The sequence below is a fragment of the Ranitomeya imitator genome, chromosome 5, assembly GCF_032444005.1.
Source record: "Ranitomeya imitator isolate aRanImi1 chromosome 5, aRanImi1.pri, whole genome shotgun sequence".
Classification (NCBI taxonomy): Eukaryota; Metazoa; Chordata; class Amphibia; order Anura; family Dendrobatidae; genus Ranitomeya; species Ranitomeya imitator.
Genome location: NC_091286.1, coordinates 133980029 through 134000576, shown reverse-complemented (window position 1 = coordinate 134000576; position 20548 = coordinate 133980029). Strand labels below are relative to the sequence as shown.

Genomic DNA, 20548 nt, shown 5'->3' with positions numbered 1-20548 from the left:
GGAGACTCTTAAAGAAGAAGTTACAGGTCTGTGAGAGCCAGAAATCTTGATTGTTTGTTTCTGACCAAATACTTATTTTCCACCATAATGTGCAAATAAAATGTTAAAAAAACAGACAATGTGATTTTCTGGATTTTTTTTTCTCAGTTTGTCTCCCATAGTTGAGGTCTACCTATGATGTAAATTACAGATGCCTCTCATCTTTTTAAGTGGTGGAACTTGCACTATTGCTGAATGACTAAATTCTTTTTTGCCCCACTGTAATTATTCTCTTTACTCTATTACCTATGCGTTTCTGACTTGGTGAATGCATGTTTGCAAATGTATGTAGGCTATGTATGTATGTATGTAATGGGTTTGTTTTGATAAAATGGTAGTTTATGATTTGGTCCATATACACACTCCAATCATAGCACTGGGGTTTTTTGCATTGTCTGTTTGTTTTTTCCCCTCTTTTTATACGTTATGTATTTCAATATTATTAATAAATAATTTTTTATTATTAGGTTTCTGCATTTTGTTTATTCACCTTATTTTTGGAGTAGGTTTAAGAAATAATAAAGACACAAATAGTAAAAAAAACAAAACAAAATAAATTGATGACAATCGGATCCGGCACATTAATTGAAATCTGCACGTTTTTGGTTACAGACAAATAGAAAATAACTGATATCCAAATTTAACCTAAGCTGGAGTATGAGGTTGGCCATTAAGCCATTAACGTTTCCCTTAAACTTTCCTTTAAAAGCAGACTTACACGTGATGGGAGGGGGGGGGGGGGGGCTTGTGAAGAAATGCAGCTGCGTCAACTATGTATATGTAACAAATACCAAAAAGTGCATTTATCCAATAGAGAGCAAATGATTATTCTCCAAAAAATAGCAAGTGTTGCATCGAACTTACTAGATACGATCATAGAAAACACTTTGCTTGTGCTCACCATGTATTTGCACGTAATATATTATGTCTTTATTCTCAACAATCTATTCCACCTTGTTCTACTTTATTTACACAGACTCTACTGGAGGACAAAGAATTGTTGGCTCCGAGAGGACAAGACGTGGAACAGCTTACACTGTAAGGAGGCTCAGCACATAAACATGGGATGATCACATAGTGCGGTTTGTATTTAAGCTTCTGGGGAATCATGTGGATTGAAAACATTTAAAGAGATTGTCCGGTCCAAAGCAATATGTGCTCTGCGGGGATTCACTGGTTTCTTGTGGTCACATGCCCACCGCTCACGGTGCCGACATCCTCACAGTGAGCAGTGTGTGCAATGTGAGGATTCACAAGTCTGCAGTAACACAGTCACACAGAGACTGAAGACTTTTAGCTTAAGACAGGACAACCCCTTTAATCCTTAAAACTAATAAGAAACTTGTTCAAATCAGTACAAAGTGCAATTTGCCAACCAGATATTTTGATCAGTCACAACTTTGGCCAGCCTGAAAGAAAACGGATTCTGATGTGGATCTTCCAATCTTGTGCTGGTGTTATAAGACCAGTGGGCACAAGGTCATGTAACCCTTTAAAAAGATCAGTTGTTTATTTAAATCTGTGAAAATTGGCTATTTGCCCACTTGTATACCAGCTCTGCTGCAGAGAACCCATTTGTACCAGACTGGAGTGACCTCAATTTGATGTGGGGCATCACTGTCTATATAATGGTGATGTGAGATCAGTGGCCCAAAATCATTTAACCCCTGAATTAACACTAGTTACTTCTTCAAATCTGTGGAAATTGGTTTTATGCCCAGAACAGATTCAGGCCAGGCTGGAGTGACATGAATTTGATGTGGGCCATCATTATGTATGTAATGCTGGTGTGAGATCAGTGACTTAAAGTCAAGGAACCCCTGAAAAAAAAGTTATTTATTCAAATATGTGAAAATTGGCTATTTGCTAACTTTGATGCCAGTACTCATTCCAAGAACCCAATTGGTCAGGCTGGAGTGACATAAATTTGATATGGGAGATCACCATGTATATAATGGTAGTGTGAGATCAGCGGCCCAAAGTCAATTAACCTCTGTAAAATACCAGTTACCGTATATACTCGAGTATAAGCCAACCCGAGTATAAGCCGACCCCCCTAATTTTGCCATAAAAAACTGGGAAAACTTATTGACTCGAGTATAAGCCTAGGGTGGAAATGCAGCATTTACCGGTGAGTTTCAAAAATAAAAATAGATCATTCTGGCCCCATAGCTGTGCCATATAGTGCTCTGCACCGTTCATTATTGCCCCGCAGCTGTGCCATATAGTGCTCTGCACCGTTCATATTGCCCCATAGCTGTGCCATATAGTGCTCTGCACCATTCATTATTGTCCCATAGCTGTGCCATATAGTGCTCTGCACCGTTCATGTTGCCCCATAGCTGTGCCATATAGTGCTCTGCACCGTTCATATTGCCCCATAGCTGTGCCATATAGTGCTCTGCACCGTTCATATTTCCCCATAGCTGTGCCCCATATAGTGATCTGCACCGTTCATAATTCCCCATAGCTGTGCCCCATATAGTGCTCTGCACCGTTCATATTTCCCCATAGTTGTGCCCCATATAGTGCTCTGCTCCGTTCATATTTCCCCATAGCTGTGCCCCATATAGTGCTCTGCACCGTTCATATTTCCCCATAGCTGTGCCTCATATAGTGCTCTGCTCCGTTCATATCTCCCCATAGCTGTGCCATATAGTGCTCTGCACCGTTCATATTGCCCCATAGCTTTGCCATATAGTGCTCTGCACCGTTCATATTTCCCCATAGCTGTGCCCCAGATAGTGCTCTGCACCGTTCATATTTCCCCATAGATGCTCCACATATATCTGTGCCATTGCTGCTGCTGCAATAAAAAAAAAAATGCCATACTCACCTCTCTTGCTTGCAGCTCCCAGCGTCCGGTCCCGGCGTCTCTCCGCTCTGACTGATCAGGCAGAGGGCGCCGCGCACACTATATGCGTCATCGCGCCCTCTGACCTGCAGTCAGTGCAGATAGACGCTGGGAAGATGGAGCGGCGCCCGGCGGCTGGAACGGGGACAGGTAAACATGCGATACTTACCTGCTCCCGGCATACGGCTCCTTCCCCCGTACAGCTGGTCTTCGGTGCCGCAGCTTCTTCCTCTATCAGCGGTCATCAGCACCGCTGATTAGAGAAATGAATATGTGGCTGCACCCCTATGGAACGTGGAGACGCTTATTCATTTCTCTAATGAGCGGTCCCACGTGACCGCTGAACAGTGGAAGAACTGCAGCACCGAAGACCGTGGGACGGCAGCGGGAGCGCCAGGATCACTGGAAGCAGGTAAGTATGCCTCAGCGCCCTCTCCCCCTCACCCGCCGACCTTGCCACCCACCTTGACTCGAGTATAAGCCGAGAGGGGCACTTTCAGCCCAAAAATTTGGGCTGAAAATCTCGGCTTATACTCGAGTATATACGGTACTTATTCAAACCAAAATCTGTCAACCCACTTTGATGCCAGTTCTGATGCCCAGAAAACATTTGGGCCAGGCTGTAGTGACCCGAGTTTGATGTGGGGAACCCTGATCTGTGTGTCTACAGTGTTTGATCATCCCAAGAACCCAATTGGCCAGGCTGGAGTGACATAAATTTGATATGGGAGATCACTATGTATATAATGGTAGTGTGAGATCAGCGGCCCAAAGTCATTTAACCCCTTAAAAACACCAGTTTTTTATTCAAATCTAGGAAAATTAGTTTTTCGCCCACATTGATGCCCATTCCAATGCCCAGGACTCTTTTGAGCCAAACTGGAGTAACCTGAATTTCATGCAGGGAATCACGATCTGTGTATTGGTGGCATGAGATCAATTGACCAAAGTAATTTAAGCCCTGAAAAACACCAGTCATTCAAATCTGCCCAATGATGCCAGTTCTCATGCCCAGAACCTATTTGGGCTAGCCTAGAAGAGAAACGAATTTGAAGTAGGCCATCACTATATATGTAATGCTGGTGTGAGATCAGTGGTCCAAAGTCATTTAACCCCTTAAAAACATCAGTTACTTCTTAAAATCTGTGAAAATTGGCTATTTGCCAACTTTGATGCCAGTTCTCATGCCCAGAATCCATTTGGGCTGGGCTGGAGTGACTTGAATTTGATGTGTGGCATTATTATCTGTGTATTGGTGTTGTGAGATCAGTGGCACAAAGTCATTTAACCCTTTCAATAACGCCCTTCCGTGCCCAATTTGATGACCATTTCTGTGCCCGTTTTACATCAGGGCAGCCCACTGTATTGTATTTTATTATTGTGATTTTTTACTTTTGTTGTTATACCTGCAAATATGCAAAAAAGAAAAGAAATTGCCAAATAAGAAACTGGATGAATAAGAAACCAACATCAGAATCGTAGGCAGCTGCCCATTCTGTCTAACCTTTGCCTCATCAATGCCGTTTAATAAAGTAGCTATTACAAGAGATGCAATGAAGATTCACCAGACAAACAATTCCCTTATTATTTTACACTCACCGTTTGGATATGGAGTTTCACAAAGGGTAAGAAAATCCACGATTTGATAATCCATTTCTAGGACTGCTGTGCTTTTTCCATGCATGACTGTTAAGCAAGGCCTTCTTCCCGCCGTGTCATAGGCCAGACCACCAGAGAGGATAATAAAGGGCTCCCTAAAGCAAAAAGGATGGATATAAACACTGTAACAAAGGGGTAATACTAATTTCTACATTATCACAGAAAGACTTCATTATTCAACAAAATTTTACATGTAGTAAACCAAGCAATATATTCTGTAACGGAAACCGCACCAAAGCTGTAAAGTATCACTGCAACATTAGCCTGCATCACCACTACTGCCTGGACCACTAGGGGAGAATATGACAAGAACAGTTTATAAGTTTCCTCCAATTGTAAAACACCTCAAACGGGAAAATGGTTTTTCTATTGGGGTAGGCTGATGGATTGGTCTGGTCACATGCTCCGTCACCAGCAGAGAATAAACTGTTAAACTTGTACAATATTAAGTACCATAAAATTTATGTCCTCAACACATCTGATAAAGATAGTGGCCAGGCCCTCTAAATGTTGAAATCACGCCGTCCAAATTGCGGTTACTAGCCCCACCCCCCTTTGGGGAAGAAAAACAAAAACATGTCCAAGTTATGAAAGTAATAGCTACGGCTATGTGAAAAAAAAAATAGAATGCATTACAGTGGTCCTGTGTCATAAAAAAATTGCATACATACACATATTTGTACACATACTCCCTCACCCCCCAAAAATTGAAACTTTTTATGCTTGTCCAAGCCAGCCCAGACATTTTTTTTTAGCTGGTACAAGAGTCTCTGACTGGGTACATTTCTTGCAGTGGAGCATGCAGCTAAGGCTACTTTCACACTAGCGTCGGTACGGGGCCGTCGCCATGCGTCGGCCCGACGTACCGACACACGTTGTGAAAAAAAATGAACAACGGGGCAGCGGATGCAGTTTTTCAACGCATCCGCTGCCCCATTGTAATGTCCGGGAAGGAGGGGGCGGACGCGACGCACAAAAAAAGTTAAATGGAACATTTTTTTGTGCCGAGGGTCCGCCAAAACACAACGCATCCATCGCACGACGGATGCGACGTGTGGCCATACGTCGCAATGTGTCGCTAATGCAAGTCTATGGAGAAAAAAAACGCATCCTGCGGGCAACTTTGCAGGATGCGTTTTTTCTCCAAAACGACGCATTGCGACGGACGTCACACGACGCTAGTGTGAAAGTAGCCTAAATAGTTGCCAAGTTTATTTACTGATTCTTATTTCCGCACTCGCTTTATGAAACTAGTGCACAAAATGTCGGGTCATCATGAATTGGCGAACTGTATTTATTCTTTTCTTCATTTTGATTTATATGTCGCAATTCTTTCTTCTAGTTATTCTAATAAAAACTTTAATACAACGGTTTACCAGGAGGATGAGACTGCATGTGTCTCAATGCCAATGAAAACGAGGGCATAGAGCAGCAGATGTGACTTGCCCAATATTCTGAACAGAGTGTTACATGGAGACTAAGTTAACACTACAGTATAGTGCCATTTGGGCTGCGCTATCAGAGTTGTACTAGAGGCTCGGCAATTTGTGACTATGCGGTATGCCAATTCTGTCAGGCCTCTTTCACACTTCCGCCGAAATCCATCGATTTTTGAAAAAACAGGATCCAGCAAATTTTTCTGCTGGATCCTGTTTTTTCCCATAGACTTGAATTAGCAACGGCTTGAGAAGGATGGCCATCCGTTTCATCCGTCGTGCACTGGATCCGACGGAAAATTGCTGTCCATTGGGCGGAGAAAACATTCAGAGGAACTTTTTTTCTGCACGTGGGAAAATCGCTCAGGGACGGGTCCTGCGCTGCCCGTCGTTGGCTATAATGGAAGCCTATGGACGCAGGATGCGTCGCTGACTGTGAAAAGCAGGAATCCAGCGACAGGTCCCGTCTTTTGAAACTAAGCATGCGCGGAAGAATTTCCCGTCAGAGAAATTCTCTCACGTTCTCTCTCTCTTTTTACTATTGATGCTGCCTATACAGCATCAATAGTAACAAGATGCTTAAAAAAAAAAAAACCATAATATTCTTACCTTCCAGCGTCCCGCGTAGCGTTACCGATGCTCGCGATGCTCCAGTCAGCTAGCATTCCCAGTGATGAATTGCAAAATGACCTGATAACGTCGCAGTCTCGCAAGACCGCTACGTCATCAGAGGTCATTGCACGCAAGGTAAGAATATTGCCATTTTTTTATTATTATTATTAACCTGGGTTGTGATGTGTATGCGTTTTCACAGCGGAAAACCGCTGCGAAGACGCATACTCAATAGGTGCACATAGCCTCGATGGGTCTGTCAGAATAACGGGCCCAATGCACCCGTTTTTTACAATCTGCACAGGATCCGTCATTTCAACATTTTGACGGATCCTGTGCAGATTGTAAAAACGGAAGTGTGAAAGAAGCCTTAGTCATTTACACCAGTACTATGACTATTCAAAGTGTCAATTTCTCTTTGCTTCAATGTATGAATACAACTGCTGTATAACAACAGTTTTGTGAAAATCCATTTCTGAATGTTCCTTGCCAAATACATGTTACCAATCATTAGCTGCAACACTATCTGTATGATTTTGTGACCACTGCAGCCAAACAGAAGTACAGACCGTGGGGGGAGCTGGGTTGTGTTCTAACAGGAGTGATAACGTATTATTTATGTTTTACAGGACTTTTTATTTTTCATCTTAAATTCAGTGGCTGGTCAGCACTAGTAACAGCCATCACAGAATTCTGAAAAGAGCAGAGAGTGTATGTGACACAGATGTCACAGAATTTAGCCTCGAACATGGCAAAAACCCTCCCTGTGCAATAATAGGGTGTCTGCTAAACTAAACACCTCAGTGAAATGTAGTGGAAGAAGTAGGAAAGGAGGGCCGGCAATTTTTAACAAATATTAAGTGGTCCGTCAAGTTACCAAATTCCATATATAACACAACAATGATTGTTGGTGGCTGTCATGAACCAGGGGTGTTTGGTTGCCAAAGTTCTTTTTTCAGGGATTTATTTATATCCCACTTCCGGTTTGGAACTTGCAGATCTCTGGCGCCCCCTTACCCTCGGTCAGTCAGGGAACTGTATCTAGGATAATTAGTCACCAGAAAGGCTGCCCGGTCGTGTACTAGCTATTAGGCACGCTGCCGTGAGGGTGATATACCTATTCCAATACTCTTATAAACCCCACTCCGTCACTGCCAGCTATACCCAACAAGCTCAGAATGGCTCTGCTGCCACCAGCTCCGATTCCTATGATTAATAGCAAGTCAGGAGCCAACCTAATCAGTAGCGTAATTTACTTCAGAGGACGTTGAAGGTACGTTTTAGAGCAAGGAAAAAGAAGCTAGCAAATATTATAACTCTTACTCCAAAAAGAAATAGGCAGTGTTTACAAAAGGTATAAAATGATATTACAAGATGAGACAATTATATTATGTACAGAATGATTACAAAATAAAAGGGAATAAAGATGAAAATAAACTTACATTTTTCTTATGTAAGCCATGTGGCATGGAGGAGGAGGAGCATATGTCCTAATGTATCAAGCAGATTGCAGAGTTTCGGTTAGCTGACCACCTGGGCAAAAAGCTACTCCTAAAACGAGGTCCCATATTTTATACCCTCTGCTAGTGACATCGCTGAGGGGCTGGTTACGCCCCCTTTGGAAAAGTATGGAAAACCTTCTAATAGATCATAGCCATCCTAACTCGGTCTGTGAGGCTTGTAGACAGATGCCAAAATTATAATTTTTCTCAGCGTGACATTGGCATTCATTTGCATCCAAACATGACTTGGCTATGTGACTTGGATAAACAGTAATGCGTTTCTCAGATTCTGCCAGGCGCTAAGCTTAAAAAGAGCACTGGTGTGTAGCACTATTGTCGCAAATCCCAAACATGTACAGTCGAGTTATTTCATCTTGAATAACTTTCTCGTACACATATGGAGTACATGGCTGCAGACAAAGAGATGGGCTCTGCTAATTAACACATTCTTGAGGGAGGGTGGAAAGAAGTATAGGATTACACAAGCAGGCAGAGAGAAGAAGGAGGGGTGGTGAGGGGGATCAAAGCTGCAGCTGGTCTGCAAAACCAAACAATGTAGCAGAGATCAGTGTGTGATCAAACAGTAAGACATTACGTCATATTTCCTGACATTGGCTCATTTGAGTGACTGGAATATTTATCCAATCAGATTGGGCATTTTACTGGTGAAACCTCGGAATTTTGCCATGAATGATTAGCATGATAAAAGTGCCTGTTCTGTGTCCTGTTCTAATCTATTATTCTACAGGAACTTTGAAGAAGCTCTCATCCTCAAAAATGCGACTTACAGCTTTCATCAGAACCTCTTTTAATGTTCTCTGTAATGACTTGTTTTAAATAGTTGCCCTTTTTTATTGTTAATTTTTGAAATTTACTTTATTTTTATTTTTTTTAATTTAGAGGCGATAATCTGTCAGATTTGACAATTTAATAGTTCTCCATTAAATTATGATCTAAAGTAACAATTTCGATTTACAATGATCATCCCAAACAAAATCTCATTGTGACTAGATAGATGACTGTATTGTACAACTCTTTGCTAGCTTCAAATGAGACTATGGAGCAGAGAACGCCAGCAAGAGGAGAGAGGACCCGCCGAGTAGTAGACCTTCTTTTCCAAGGAAGAAGTGGCACTGAAACCAGCAGAGAGGAGGGAAAGCATGGTGCAAGAATAATCCACTGAGCAAAAAATCAGCGACAAGGTTCAGTTTAAGACTTCCTTATGCATGCTGTGAGTTTCTAATGAAAGTAAAAAGAAAAATAGAATTATTCTTACCGTTAATTCGGTTTCTAGGAACCTTCCACGACGGCATATGGAGGTTGTCTCTTTGCCCTAATGGGGAACAGGAAACACAAGAGAGGTTAAAAGCACCTCCCACCTCCCATTCACCAGTGACTTATAACTGAAACCATAGCACCGGTTTACCTTCTGAGTCCCAGAATTAATCCAGGAAATATAGAGGGTGGGAAATTAGTGCCGTCGTGGAAGGTTCCTAGAAACCGAATTAACGGTAAGAATAATTCTATTTTCTCTAGTCACCTTCCACGACGGCATATGGAGGAATACCAACTTATTGGCACTAGGGAGGGACAACGGCCTGAAGAACCTTGCGGCCGAAGACTAAATCTCTGTTGGATAATACATCCAACCTATAATGTTTGGAGAAGGTATGGAGTGACGACCACGTAGCTGCCCTGCAGATCTGCTCTGGAGTTGCGCCTGCTCTCTCTGCCCAGGAGACCGACGTAGATCTAGTTGAATGGGCCTTGATTCCTACTGGAGGTAGTTTATTTTGAGCAAGGTAAGCTTCTGTTATGGCTTTTTTAATCCATGTAGCGATGGTACTCTTGGCTACCTTCTTCCCCTTATTTTGTCCTGAAGAGTGGACAAAAAGGTTGTGATCAACTCTAAGAGCACTTGTTTGATCCAAATAATGTAGCAGGATACGTCTAACATCGACAGTATTAAATTTTCTTTCCTCAGAGTTTGCAGGATTATTGCAAAAAGTTGGTAACACTATCTCTTGAGAACGATGAAATTCAGAGACCACTTTTGGGAGGGAAGAAGGATCAAGACGGAGTACTATTGAGTCCTCTCTAACCAGTAGATAAGGTTCTCTTATTGATAAGGCCTGTAATTCACCCACTCTTCTAGCTGAAGTTATAGCTACCAAGAAAACAGTCTTGTAGGCGAGATTTTGTGGGGAACAGGTAGACAAAGGTTCGAACGGTGGACCTGTAAGGCCTTGAAGCACAATATTGAGATCCCATGGAGGAACTATAACTTGCTTCCTAGGGTTCATTCTGTTTGCTGAGGTCATGAACCTTTTAATCCAGCGATGTCCTGCTAGATCTTGATCAAAGATGGAACTAAGCGCAGAGACCTGGACCTTCAGAGTACTGGGTTTCAGACCAATTTCTAGGCCTCTTTGTAAAAAGTCCAATATCTTAGGTATATCTGGCCTGAGAGGGTCTGGAGGGTTAGGCAGACAAAAAGATGAAAATTTTTTCCAGATTTTATTATAAATAGCATTTGTTACCGGTTTTCTGGATTTTTGTAGAGTAGCTATAACAGGGTTTGATAGCCCTTTCGCTCTCAGCACATTGGCTTCAGAAACCACGCCGCTAAATTCCACCTCTGAGGATCCGAGTGAAGAACTGGGCCCTGGGAAAGGAGATTGGCCTTCATCGGTAACATTATCGGTCCGTCCACCTGAAGTTGAATAATCAGGTTGAACCAACTTCTCTTGGGCCAAAATGGAGCAACCAAAATAGTTGGAGTCTTTTCTATCCGAATCTTCCGTAGCACTTTTGCAAGAATCGGAATGGGCGGAAAAGCATACGCCAGATGAAATTGCCAATCTTGAACCAAGGCATCTATTGCTCTGGGATTTCCTCTTGGATCCAGGGAAAAAAATATTTCTACTTTCGCGTTCTGGTGAGAAGCAAAGAGGTCGACCTCCGGGAGACCCCATCTGTTTACCAGTAAGTTGAAAGTTTGCCGATCCAGACTCCATTCGCCTGGGTGAATATCCTGTCGGCTCAAATAATCTGCCTGAAAATTGGCAGTACCTTTTAGGTGAGTTGCCGTCAGGGACAGTAGGTGTTTCTCGGCCCAGGCAAAGATTCGGGCAGAGATATTTTTTAGACTGGTGAATCTTGTACTGCCCTGATGCCTGATGTGAGCCACCGTGGTCATGTTGTCCGAGTATATCTGGACATGTTGTCCAGAGAGTTGATGATTTGTTGCAAGGAGAGCTTCTTCCACAGCCTTGAGTTCTTGGAAGTTTGACGATCTCTCTCTGATTGACGGGTCCCAAAGACCCTGATAAGGAACATGATTTATCATGGCTCCCCAGCCTCTCTTGCTGGCATCTGTTTTGATCGTGGTTAACGGGAATTGAATCCAACTCACACCCCTGCGAAGGTTTTCGGACTTCATCCACCACGTTAAGGATGCTTTCACTCGACCTGGAGTGTGAATCCTCTTGTTTAAAGAGCCAGGACGACCATCCCAATTGTCTGACAAATGAGTCTGGAGAATTATTGAGTGGGCTTGAGCCCAAGCCACCGACTGAATGCAGGCTGTCATGGAGCCTAATAGCGACATTCCTTCCCGGAGTGTGGGAGATCTCATCTCCTTGTATTTCTTGACCTTTACTACTAATGGTAGTCTGTGATCTTTTGGAAGGAAGGGCATCTGTTTTTCCGAGTCCAGAATTACTCCCAAAAACTTTCTGGTTTTTGAGGGTTGAAGCTGGGATTTCTTTATGTTCGGTATCCAACCCAGAGACTTCAATATCTCTAATGTGGTTGATACATGAGATACCAGGGTCATTTTGGTGGGAGCCACTATCAGCAGATCGTCCAGATAAGGCACTATACAAACCTCTTGTCTCCGAATGAATGACACAGCTTCCGCCATTACTTTGGAGAACACTCTCGGAGCTGATGAGATGCCGAAGGGAAGGACTCCAAACTGATAGTGCTCCACCTGATGATCTCCCTGAATCGCAAACCTGAGATATTTTGTGCGTCTCGGGTGAATAGGGATATGAAAATACGCATCTTTCAGGTCGATTGTCGCCATAAAGGCGTGCTGATGTATTAAAGGAATGGCTGATTTTACAGACTCCATCTTGAATCTTCGATATTTTACATGTTGATTCAGACCTTTTAGATTTATGATGATACGTACTTCCCCTGATGGTTTTGGTACCATGAATAAACGGGAATAATGTCCCTGACCCCATTCTGATTGTGGAACTGGGGAGATCACATTTGATCTTAAAAGGTCTCTGAGACCCAGTGTTAGCAGTTTGTGATCCCTCATTGAGGGGGTGGTAATCTTTAGACCCTGAGGGGGGGGGAGAAGTTAACTCGATCAATAGGCCCTCCTTGATAACATTGAGGACCCAGTGGGAGCTGGTGATGTTTTCCCACTGATCCACATAATTTGAGAGTCTTCCCCCCACCGGGTCGGAGTCATTGTTTATCTTGCTGAAATGACTGTTGCTGCTGCTGCTGTTGTTGAGGGACGAAGATATTTTTCCCTCTGCCTTTAGCATAGCTCCACCTGCCGGTCTTGCCTTTACCCCTCGGCTGAGAGGGCTGAGACAGTGGGGCACGAAAAAAACGTTTTCTTGGTTGTTTTTGCTCCGGGAGTGCCTTTTTCTTGTCGGTCGCTTTATCCAAAATGTCGTCTAAAGCTGGACCAAACACATAGTCTCCCTTAAAGGGGATGGCACATAACTTGGCCTTAGACGTGATGTCACCACTCCATAATTTAAGCCAGAGGGCTCTTCTGGCAGAGTTAGAGAGCACTAAAGATCTGGCAGCAATTCTAATGGATTCCAGAGAAGCATCCGCCAGAAACCCAGTAGCCTTATGTAAGATAGGGAGGGAATCCAACATCTCACTTCTGGAGGTACCCTGAGAAATGTGCGATTCTAATTTCTCCAGCCAGCAGGAAAGGGTCCTCGCTACACAGGTAGAGGCAATATTAGCCTTGAGAACAGAAGAAGACGACTCCCAGGATTTCTTCAGGAGGCTCTCAATCTTCCTGTCCATAGGGTCTTTTAACTGCGACGCATCCTCAAAGGGGAGTGCTGTTCTTTTGGCGACTCTGGCCACCTGCACATCCACCTTGGGAATGTCAAGTTTAACAAGGTTGCCTTCTAGAGGAAATCTATGTTTCATCTCTGAAGACATACTAAGGCGCTTCTCAGGGAGTTCCCACTCTTGCTCAATCATATTAAGCACATTTGCATGAACGGGGAATCCTGCCTTTTTCTCCGATCTGAGCCCACCAAACATATGATCCTGTATGGACTGTGGTACAGGTTCCTCTTCAAGCCCCATGGTGTTACGAACAGCAGACACCAGGTCCTCAATATAATCCGAGGAGAAGAGGTATTTCCTGACCTCAGCCTTAGGGGATGCTGGATCTTCCCAGCCAGCAGATGAAGAAAAAGAGTGGTCTGAATCCGAATCCGATTCTACGACCTGAATCTTCCTCTTCTTAGCTGGGGAATGTGGTGGCGGAGGTGGGGGTGGAGGAGTGAAGGCTGCTAAGGAAGATTGTACCTCCTGTTTAACAAGAGAGCGTATCTCATCTAGAAGAGATGGTTGCTCTGCTTTAACTATCCTGTCAGTGCATGGCTGGCAGAGTTTTTTATCCCAGGTAGGAGGGAGCTTTGCAGAACAGACCGGACACTTCTTCCTAATAGTAGCTCTAGGGGTAGACTTTTCTCCCTGAAACAGAGAGGGAGAGAAGAATGAGGAGCTACCGCTAAGAAAAAACTACCTCCCGGATCCAGACCCTGCATACTCACAGTAGCAGGGGCAGTGCTGGGCTCTGCAGATGCAGGGCACAAAGAACCATCCATACTGAAGAGATTATAGTCTTACCTCAGTGGTGGTTCAGCAGGCTTTTATGGAGTAACTCTCCTAGCACCTGCCTCCAGCAGTAGAATTTCCCCTCCTCCTCCTCCTCCAGGATCCACGTGTGGGACGCCATTGCACCGACACCGCCGCCGGCGAAACCCGGAAGAGCCGGCTTCAGGGTGATACGAAAACCGGAAGTGACGCGCGCGCGACCGCTGACGTCACTGCCGGAACGCCGACCAAGCAGCATGGAGGGAGGAAGCCGGGAAGCTACGGAGAGGATCCCGGCTGGGGATCCCGGCCTGCTTTACCCTCACGGGGGTGCAGGAAGGCCGGGAAGGGTCCCGAGGTACCTGCCAAGCAGGACGACGGGAGCAGCCCACGGAGAGGCACAAGGCGACCCCAGCTGCCCGGCTGAAATACAGGTAAGACCTGGAAATATGACTGTAGCCACCGGCCACTACAGCATATGGAACCTCTCCCTGTCCCATGGGGAACAGGAAAGACACTGGTGAATGGGAGGTGGGAGGTGCTTTTAACCTCTCTTGTGTTTCCTGTTCCCCATTAGGGCAAAGAGACAACCTCCATATGCCGTCGTGGAAGGTGACTAGAGAAAAAGGAAGTTAGGCTGTTTTTAAATCGAGAGAGACAATTTAAGGCATCAAACTACCTCTTTAATCCAGCTTTAAGGGTGAGGTAAAAGACTTGTTAGAAAGCTCATCACAATGCTTTCTTACTTTGACAATTTCACATTCCCTTTCTCTACCCATAGAATATGATGGAGGAGTAATCTGACATTTTACATATACTGGCAGTCCATCTTGCCTTGAGCAAGACAGAATTAAGCTGTTTTTTTAAGATGAGATGACAAAGTCAGAAGGCAGAGGAAGTGGCTCATAAGTAGAGAAGCTGAATTCTCCAATCAGATGCATTACAATGTTTTATACTCTTACACATGCAAAGTTTGTTTAAAGTATAGTACCTTTTAATCATAAAGTAATATGGTACTATATGATATGTAAAATACTATCTGCATAGAAATCTTGTTTTTTCGCTTCAAATTGTTTATTATTTTCTCTTGTGGTATCATCTATATGCATGATAATTAATGTATGTGTATTCGTATATTCCACCCAAAGTTACCTGACCACAAACTATTACAACAAGCCAAAATGCCCAACATCAAGACTAATGTGTGCCTTTGGGGGGAAAGTTTAAACTGTAAAACTGATGTACATTACACTGAAATTAAGATCGCTGAACTCATTAGAAACATCAATGTACGACCAACTATTCTAATGCATTCAAAGTTTCACAATGAGATTATGAATCCAAGAAGTATCGCTTCTCCTTGCGGAGATTGACATGTTAAGCATGTCGAGATAAGGAGACTTAAAGCTGCAATGCTCCTCTGGGATATATGCAAATTGTCTTTTCAGAGAGGAAGAGCACTAGAACTCTAGTGCCACCTATTGGAAGTAGCAATCCTAACAGTCAATGTCGACCCTTTAACGAGCCTTGTCACATGACTTAGGATAAAAGTGGAGATCTGTTGGGATTGCTTCCAACAGGTGGCACTAGAGTTCTAGTCCTCTTCGTCTTTTTGGATCCCGGTCAGACGCCTCTCACTCAGCCAAACCAGATCTCCACTTTGCACTGATAAGGGGCAGCACCCCGAAACAGTGTCTGGAAATTGAGATTCTGGTTTGGCTTTTATCCTAAGTCATCTGACCAGGCTCGTTAAAGGGTCGACTGCCTGTTAGGATCTACTTCCAATAGGTGGCACTAGAGCTCTAGTCCTCTTCCTCTCTGAAGAGACAATTTGCACAATGAGATTATAAAAACCTCAAAATACTTAAGACTGGCTGAGCGGCAACAATAAAGCAGATTCTAAGTGTAAGCATTCCTTTCATCAGAAAAGTTCCCCACCGAGAATGTTAAAAATAGAATGGAATATTCCTTTAAAAATATAATTTGGTTGAGTCAAACTTCCCATATTTTTCCATTTCGACTTATAGCCTAAGTAGATTGACTCATTAGGGCACAGATGGGTCATCTTGACAGTTGTCCTGACTACCACAATCTGAAATTCATGATTTGCTGCTAGGCCATCTCAGAAAAAAAGCATCAGAGACTCTTGACACTACAAGATCATATCACAGCAGTGGTTCCTGACTGATTATTTCTTCCACAGCCACTGCCTGGATGCCGTTTCTTAAGTGAACACTACTGACATCTGCGTGTTCAGCATGCATGAATCTACCCAGTCTATAGGCATTTATAGTGGACATTTATTTATTTTACTCGCTGATATTGCATTTTACAAACATTATCATCACTGTCCCCACTGGGGCTCACAATCTATATTCCCTATCAGTATGTCTTTAGGATGTGGGAGGAAACCTACACAAACACAGAGAGAACAAACTCCTTGCAGATGTTGTCCTTGGGGGATTTGAACCTAGGACCCCAGTGCTGAAAGGCTGCAGTGCTAACCACTGATCCATCAAACTTCATAAGGCAGTTATGAAGATTCATCCAGTCTGTAAAATGTCATCTAGATTACGACTTGTTGCCTGTACACAGATAATAAAAGCTACACAAGAAAGCTTATTTTGCCGTGCCAATAAACCTAATGTACTGGCCTGATTTACACACCTTCTCCATATACACATGCAAACACATAGGTTACTGAAAAAGCTCTATTTTCATCTTAAAGAGAAAGTCCGGGCAACAGCTGATCCCTGGCTTCTTCTTCATGTTCAGTTTGTCCTAAGGCGGAGCTAGTAATGACAGTGCTGATTGGGCGCCGGCATCACGTGTCAAGACACCGTATCACTGCCCCGGGTAGTGAGAGTGCCGACACCGCGGGGGGAGACTAGGCTTTATTATTTTATTGGGCCGAAAATTTGGTTCAAGAAAGGGTTGTCCTAGTAGTGGACATCCCCTTTAAATTACTTTATAACTAATTTACCATCCATTAACAGAGAACGTCCTTTAGTTTGATGCAGAATTGTGTTGTAGTGTGAAGGTAATCCATGCATAATCATCTACTATATAACTGTCTAAGGGTCACTTCCGTCCTTCTGTCTGTCACGGATATTCATTGGTCGCGGCCTCTGTGTCATGGAATCCAAGTTGCCAGCTACCTGATGGCTGCCGCGACCAATCAGCGACGGCCACAGTCTAATTAGTCCCTCCCTACTCCCCTGCAGTCAGCGCCCGGCGCCTGCTCCATACTCCCCGCAGTCACCGCTCACACATGGTTAATGCCAGCAGTAACGGACCGCGTTATGCCGCGGGTAACTCACTCCGTTACCTCAGCTATTAACCCCGTGTGACCAAGTTTTTTACTATTGATGCTGCCTATGCTGCGTCAATAGTAAAAACATCTGTTAAAAATAATAAAAAAAATAATAAATCATTATATACTCACCTTTTGCGACGCTCCGGTGACCTCCGGCAGGTTCCGGTGCCAAGAATGGTATGGGAGAAGGACCTGCCATTACGTCACGGTTATGTGACCGCGACATCATCAAAGGCCCTGCGCGAGAAGGACCTGCCATGATGTCACGGTCATGTGACCGCGACGTCATCACAGGTCCTGCGCGAGAAAGACCTGCCATGACGTCACAGTCATGTGACCGCGACGTCATCACAGATCATGCGCGCCTGCGCGAGAAGGACCTGATATGACGTCACGGTCATGTGACCGAACTATAATGGGCCCTCGGAAGGTGAGTATATGTTTATTTTTTATTTTTTAACCTGTGACATACGTGGCTGGGCAATATACTACGTGGCTGGGCAATATACTACGTAGCTGGGAAATATACTACGTGACTGGCCAATATACTACGTGGATGGGCAATATACTACGTGGCTCTGTGCTGTATACTACATCACTGTGCAATATACTACGTGGCTCTGTGCTGTGTACTACGTCGCTGGGCAATACACTACGTCACTGGGCAATATACTACGTCACTGGGCAATATACTACGTCACTGGGCAATATACTACGTCACTGGGCAATATACTACGTCACTGGGCAATATACTACGTCACTGGGCAATATACTACGTCACTGGGCAATATACTACGTCACTGGGCAATATACTACGTGACTGGGCAATATACTATGTGACTGGCCAATATACTACGTAGCTAGGCAATATACTACGTGACTGGGCAATATACTACGTGACTTGGCAATATACTACGTCGCTGGGCAATATACTATGTGGCTGGGCAATATACTAAGTGGGATGCGCAATATACTACGTGGACATGCATATTCTAGAATACCCAATGCGTTAAAATCGGGCCACCATCTAGTATGACATATCGGCCTTTATATCAGACATTCAATGTTAAGGTATGTGCACACGTTGCAGATTTGCCTGCAGATTTTTCAGCCCTGAATCCGCATCTCTTGGCAGAAAAGGCAGGTGCGCTTTTAATGTGTCTTTTTCTCAGTTTTGATGCGTTTTATAATGTGTTTTTTATGCTGATTTGTATGCGTTTTTGAAAGCTAAATAAAGATCTATTGAAAAAAAAAGATTTGTGATGTCATTTCTGTCCAACCTGCTCTTTTACATTTGTCCAACCCACACTCCATTACAGAGATAGATAGATAATAGATAAATGATAGATAGAAGGAATGAGATAGATAGATGATATAGATCTATAGATAGAAGGAATGAGATGGACAGATCGATCTATAGACACATCTATACATAGATCGATAGATATCGATCTATAGATCTATCTATCATCTATCTCATTCCTTCTATCTATCTCATTCCTTTATCTATCCATCTTATTCCTTCTATCTATAGATATGGGATAGATAGATAGATAGATAGATAGATAGATAGATAGATAGATAGATAGATAGATAGATAGATATGGATAGAAGGAATGAGATAGATATATATATATCCATATATCTTTTGCAAAAAAGAAAAAAAAGAGCATGAACCGCACATCCCAAAATCATACGTTGATCTAAAGCCGATAGGCAAAAATTAATATAACTGAATATGAGGTTTTCAGTTTAACATTCTGATCAGACTGTATGAAGCCCACTGCCCCTTCACGGCAAACCTCGTAGTGGGTCCTATCGCCCTGCAAAGCATGTTCTAGTCTTCTTCTTGGACCAGCACTCCTCCCATTTGGCTCAGGTGATTTTAATTAGCAGGAGACTGCAAAGTAAGGGGTCTAGCCCATTTTGGCTCTCACTGAAGAGCTGGAGGAAGGTGAGTTTAAGTGCTCCTTTCATTTTGGTGTTGGTGCGGTGTGGCGGCCATTGTTGCTGTGGCTTTGTGCTGGTGGGGCGGCGCGGTCTGGAGTCTTGGGGACTCAGTCTTGCAACATAGGTGCTGTGGGGCAACAGGCCGTCCGCCCTGCTGGTGCATGGCCGCTGTGGCGGTGGGCGCCACGCGGCTCCGCTCCGTTAGGGCGATAGGACCCACTACGAGGTTTGCCGTGAAGGGGCAGTGGGCTTCATGCAGTCTGATCAGAATGTTAAACTGAAAACCTCATATTCAGTTATATTAATTTTTGCCTAGCGGCTTTAGATCAACGTATGATTTTGGGATGTGCGGTTCATGCTCTTTTTTTTTTTCTTTTTTGCAAAGCATATCCATATATCTATCTACATCCATAGATATATAATAGTAAGGCCGATGTTTATTAATGAACATGTTTAATTAAAAAAACAAAATAATAATAATAACAACAACAACAATAACACGCCTATCCATTACTAATCCTATAGTAGTGAAAGCGTTAAAAAAAACAAAAAAAAAAAGACAGGCAGAAAAAAGTATTTTAATATTCTTAATTTCACCATACTTACAAGAACGTCTAATTCCTGCGATGCCCTCGATCGCCTGCAAGAAAATAAAAAAAACCCAAACAACGATATACTCCCCGTAGTCCAATAACGAGTGTACCACGTCGATCTCCCCTATACTATAGAACAGTGACATCGGGTGGTGTCAACGCTCTCTAGGGCCTCCAGTGATGCACTGACAGGAGACAATGGCTCCTGCAGCGCATCACTGAAGGGGTTACTTCAGTTCATTGCTCTCACTTTATGGCAATGATGTGTGGGAATTTTCGCACGCAGCAGTGCCGCAAATGAGAGTATGAACTATACTCACAGCGGCGGAGGGATACAGTGCGGAAGGATACCTTAAGTCATTGTATTGCTGGAGCCCCTGGAGAGCGGTCACATCAGCTGATGTGGCCGCTCTCCATGGGAGATCACACAACCTATAGATTTTTATCCCCTTTTTTCCAAGGAGAATATATGCTCCCAAAACAACAGTATATATCAACCTATAAAAATATAGTCCAAATCCTCAAAATACCCAAAGAAATAGAGTTCTAAGGACTACAGTCATGGCCAAAAGTTTTGAGAATGAGACAAATATTAATTTTTACAAAGTCTACTGCTTCATTTTTTCTAATGGCAATTTGCATATACTCCTGAATGTCAGAGTGATCAGTTTAACAGCAATTACTGATATTTGCCCAGAAAATGAACTTTA

At 43.4% G+C, this 20548-nt stretch overlaps 1 protein-coding gene across 5 annotated transcripts in view; it reads right to left on the bottom strand.

The window, feature by feature from the left end:
* Window positions 1–20548, bottom strand: part of STXBP5 (syntaxin binding protein 5) — a 544022-nt gene that overhangs the window by 170496 nt on the left and 352978 nt on the right. For all 5 annotated transcript variants that reach the window (XM_069769165.1, XM_069769166.1, XM_069769168.1 and 2 more), the window contains exon 10: window positions 4493–4647. In XM_069769165.1, coding sequence (XP_069625266.1) covers window positions 4493–4647 — 155 coding nt within the window. The remainder of the gene's footprint in view (window positions 1–4492; window positions 4648–20548) is intronic.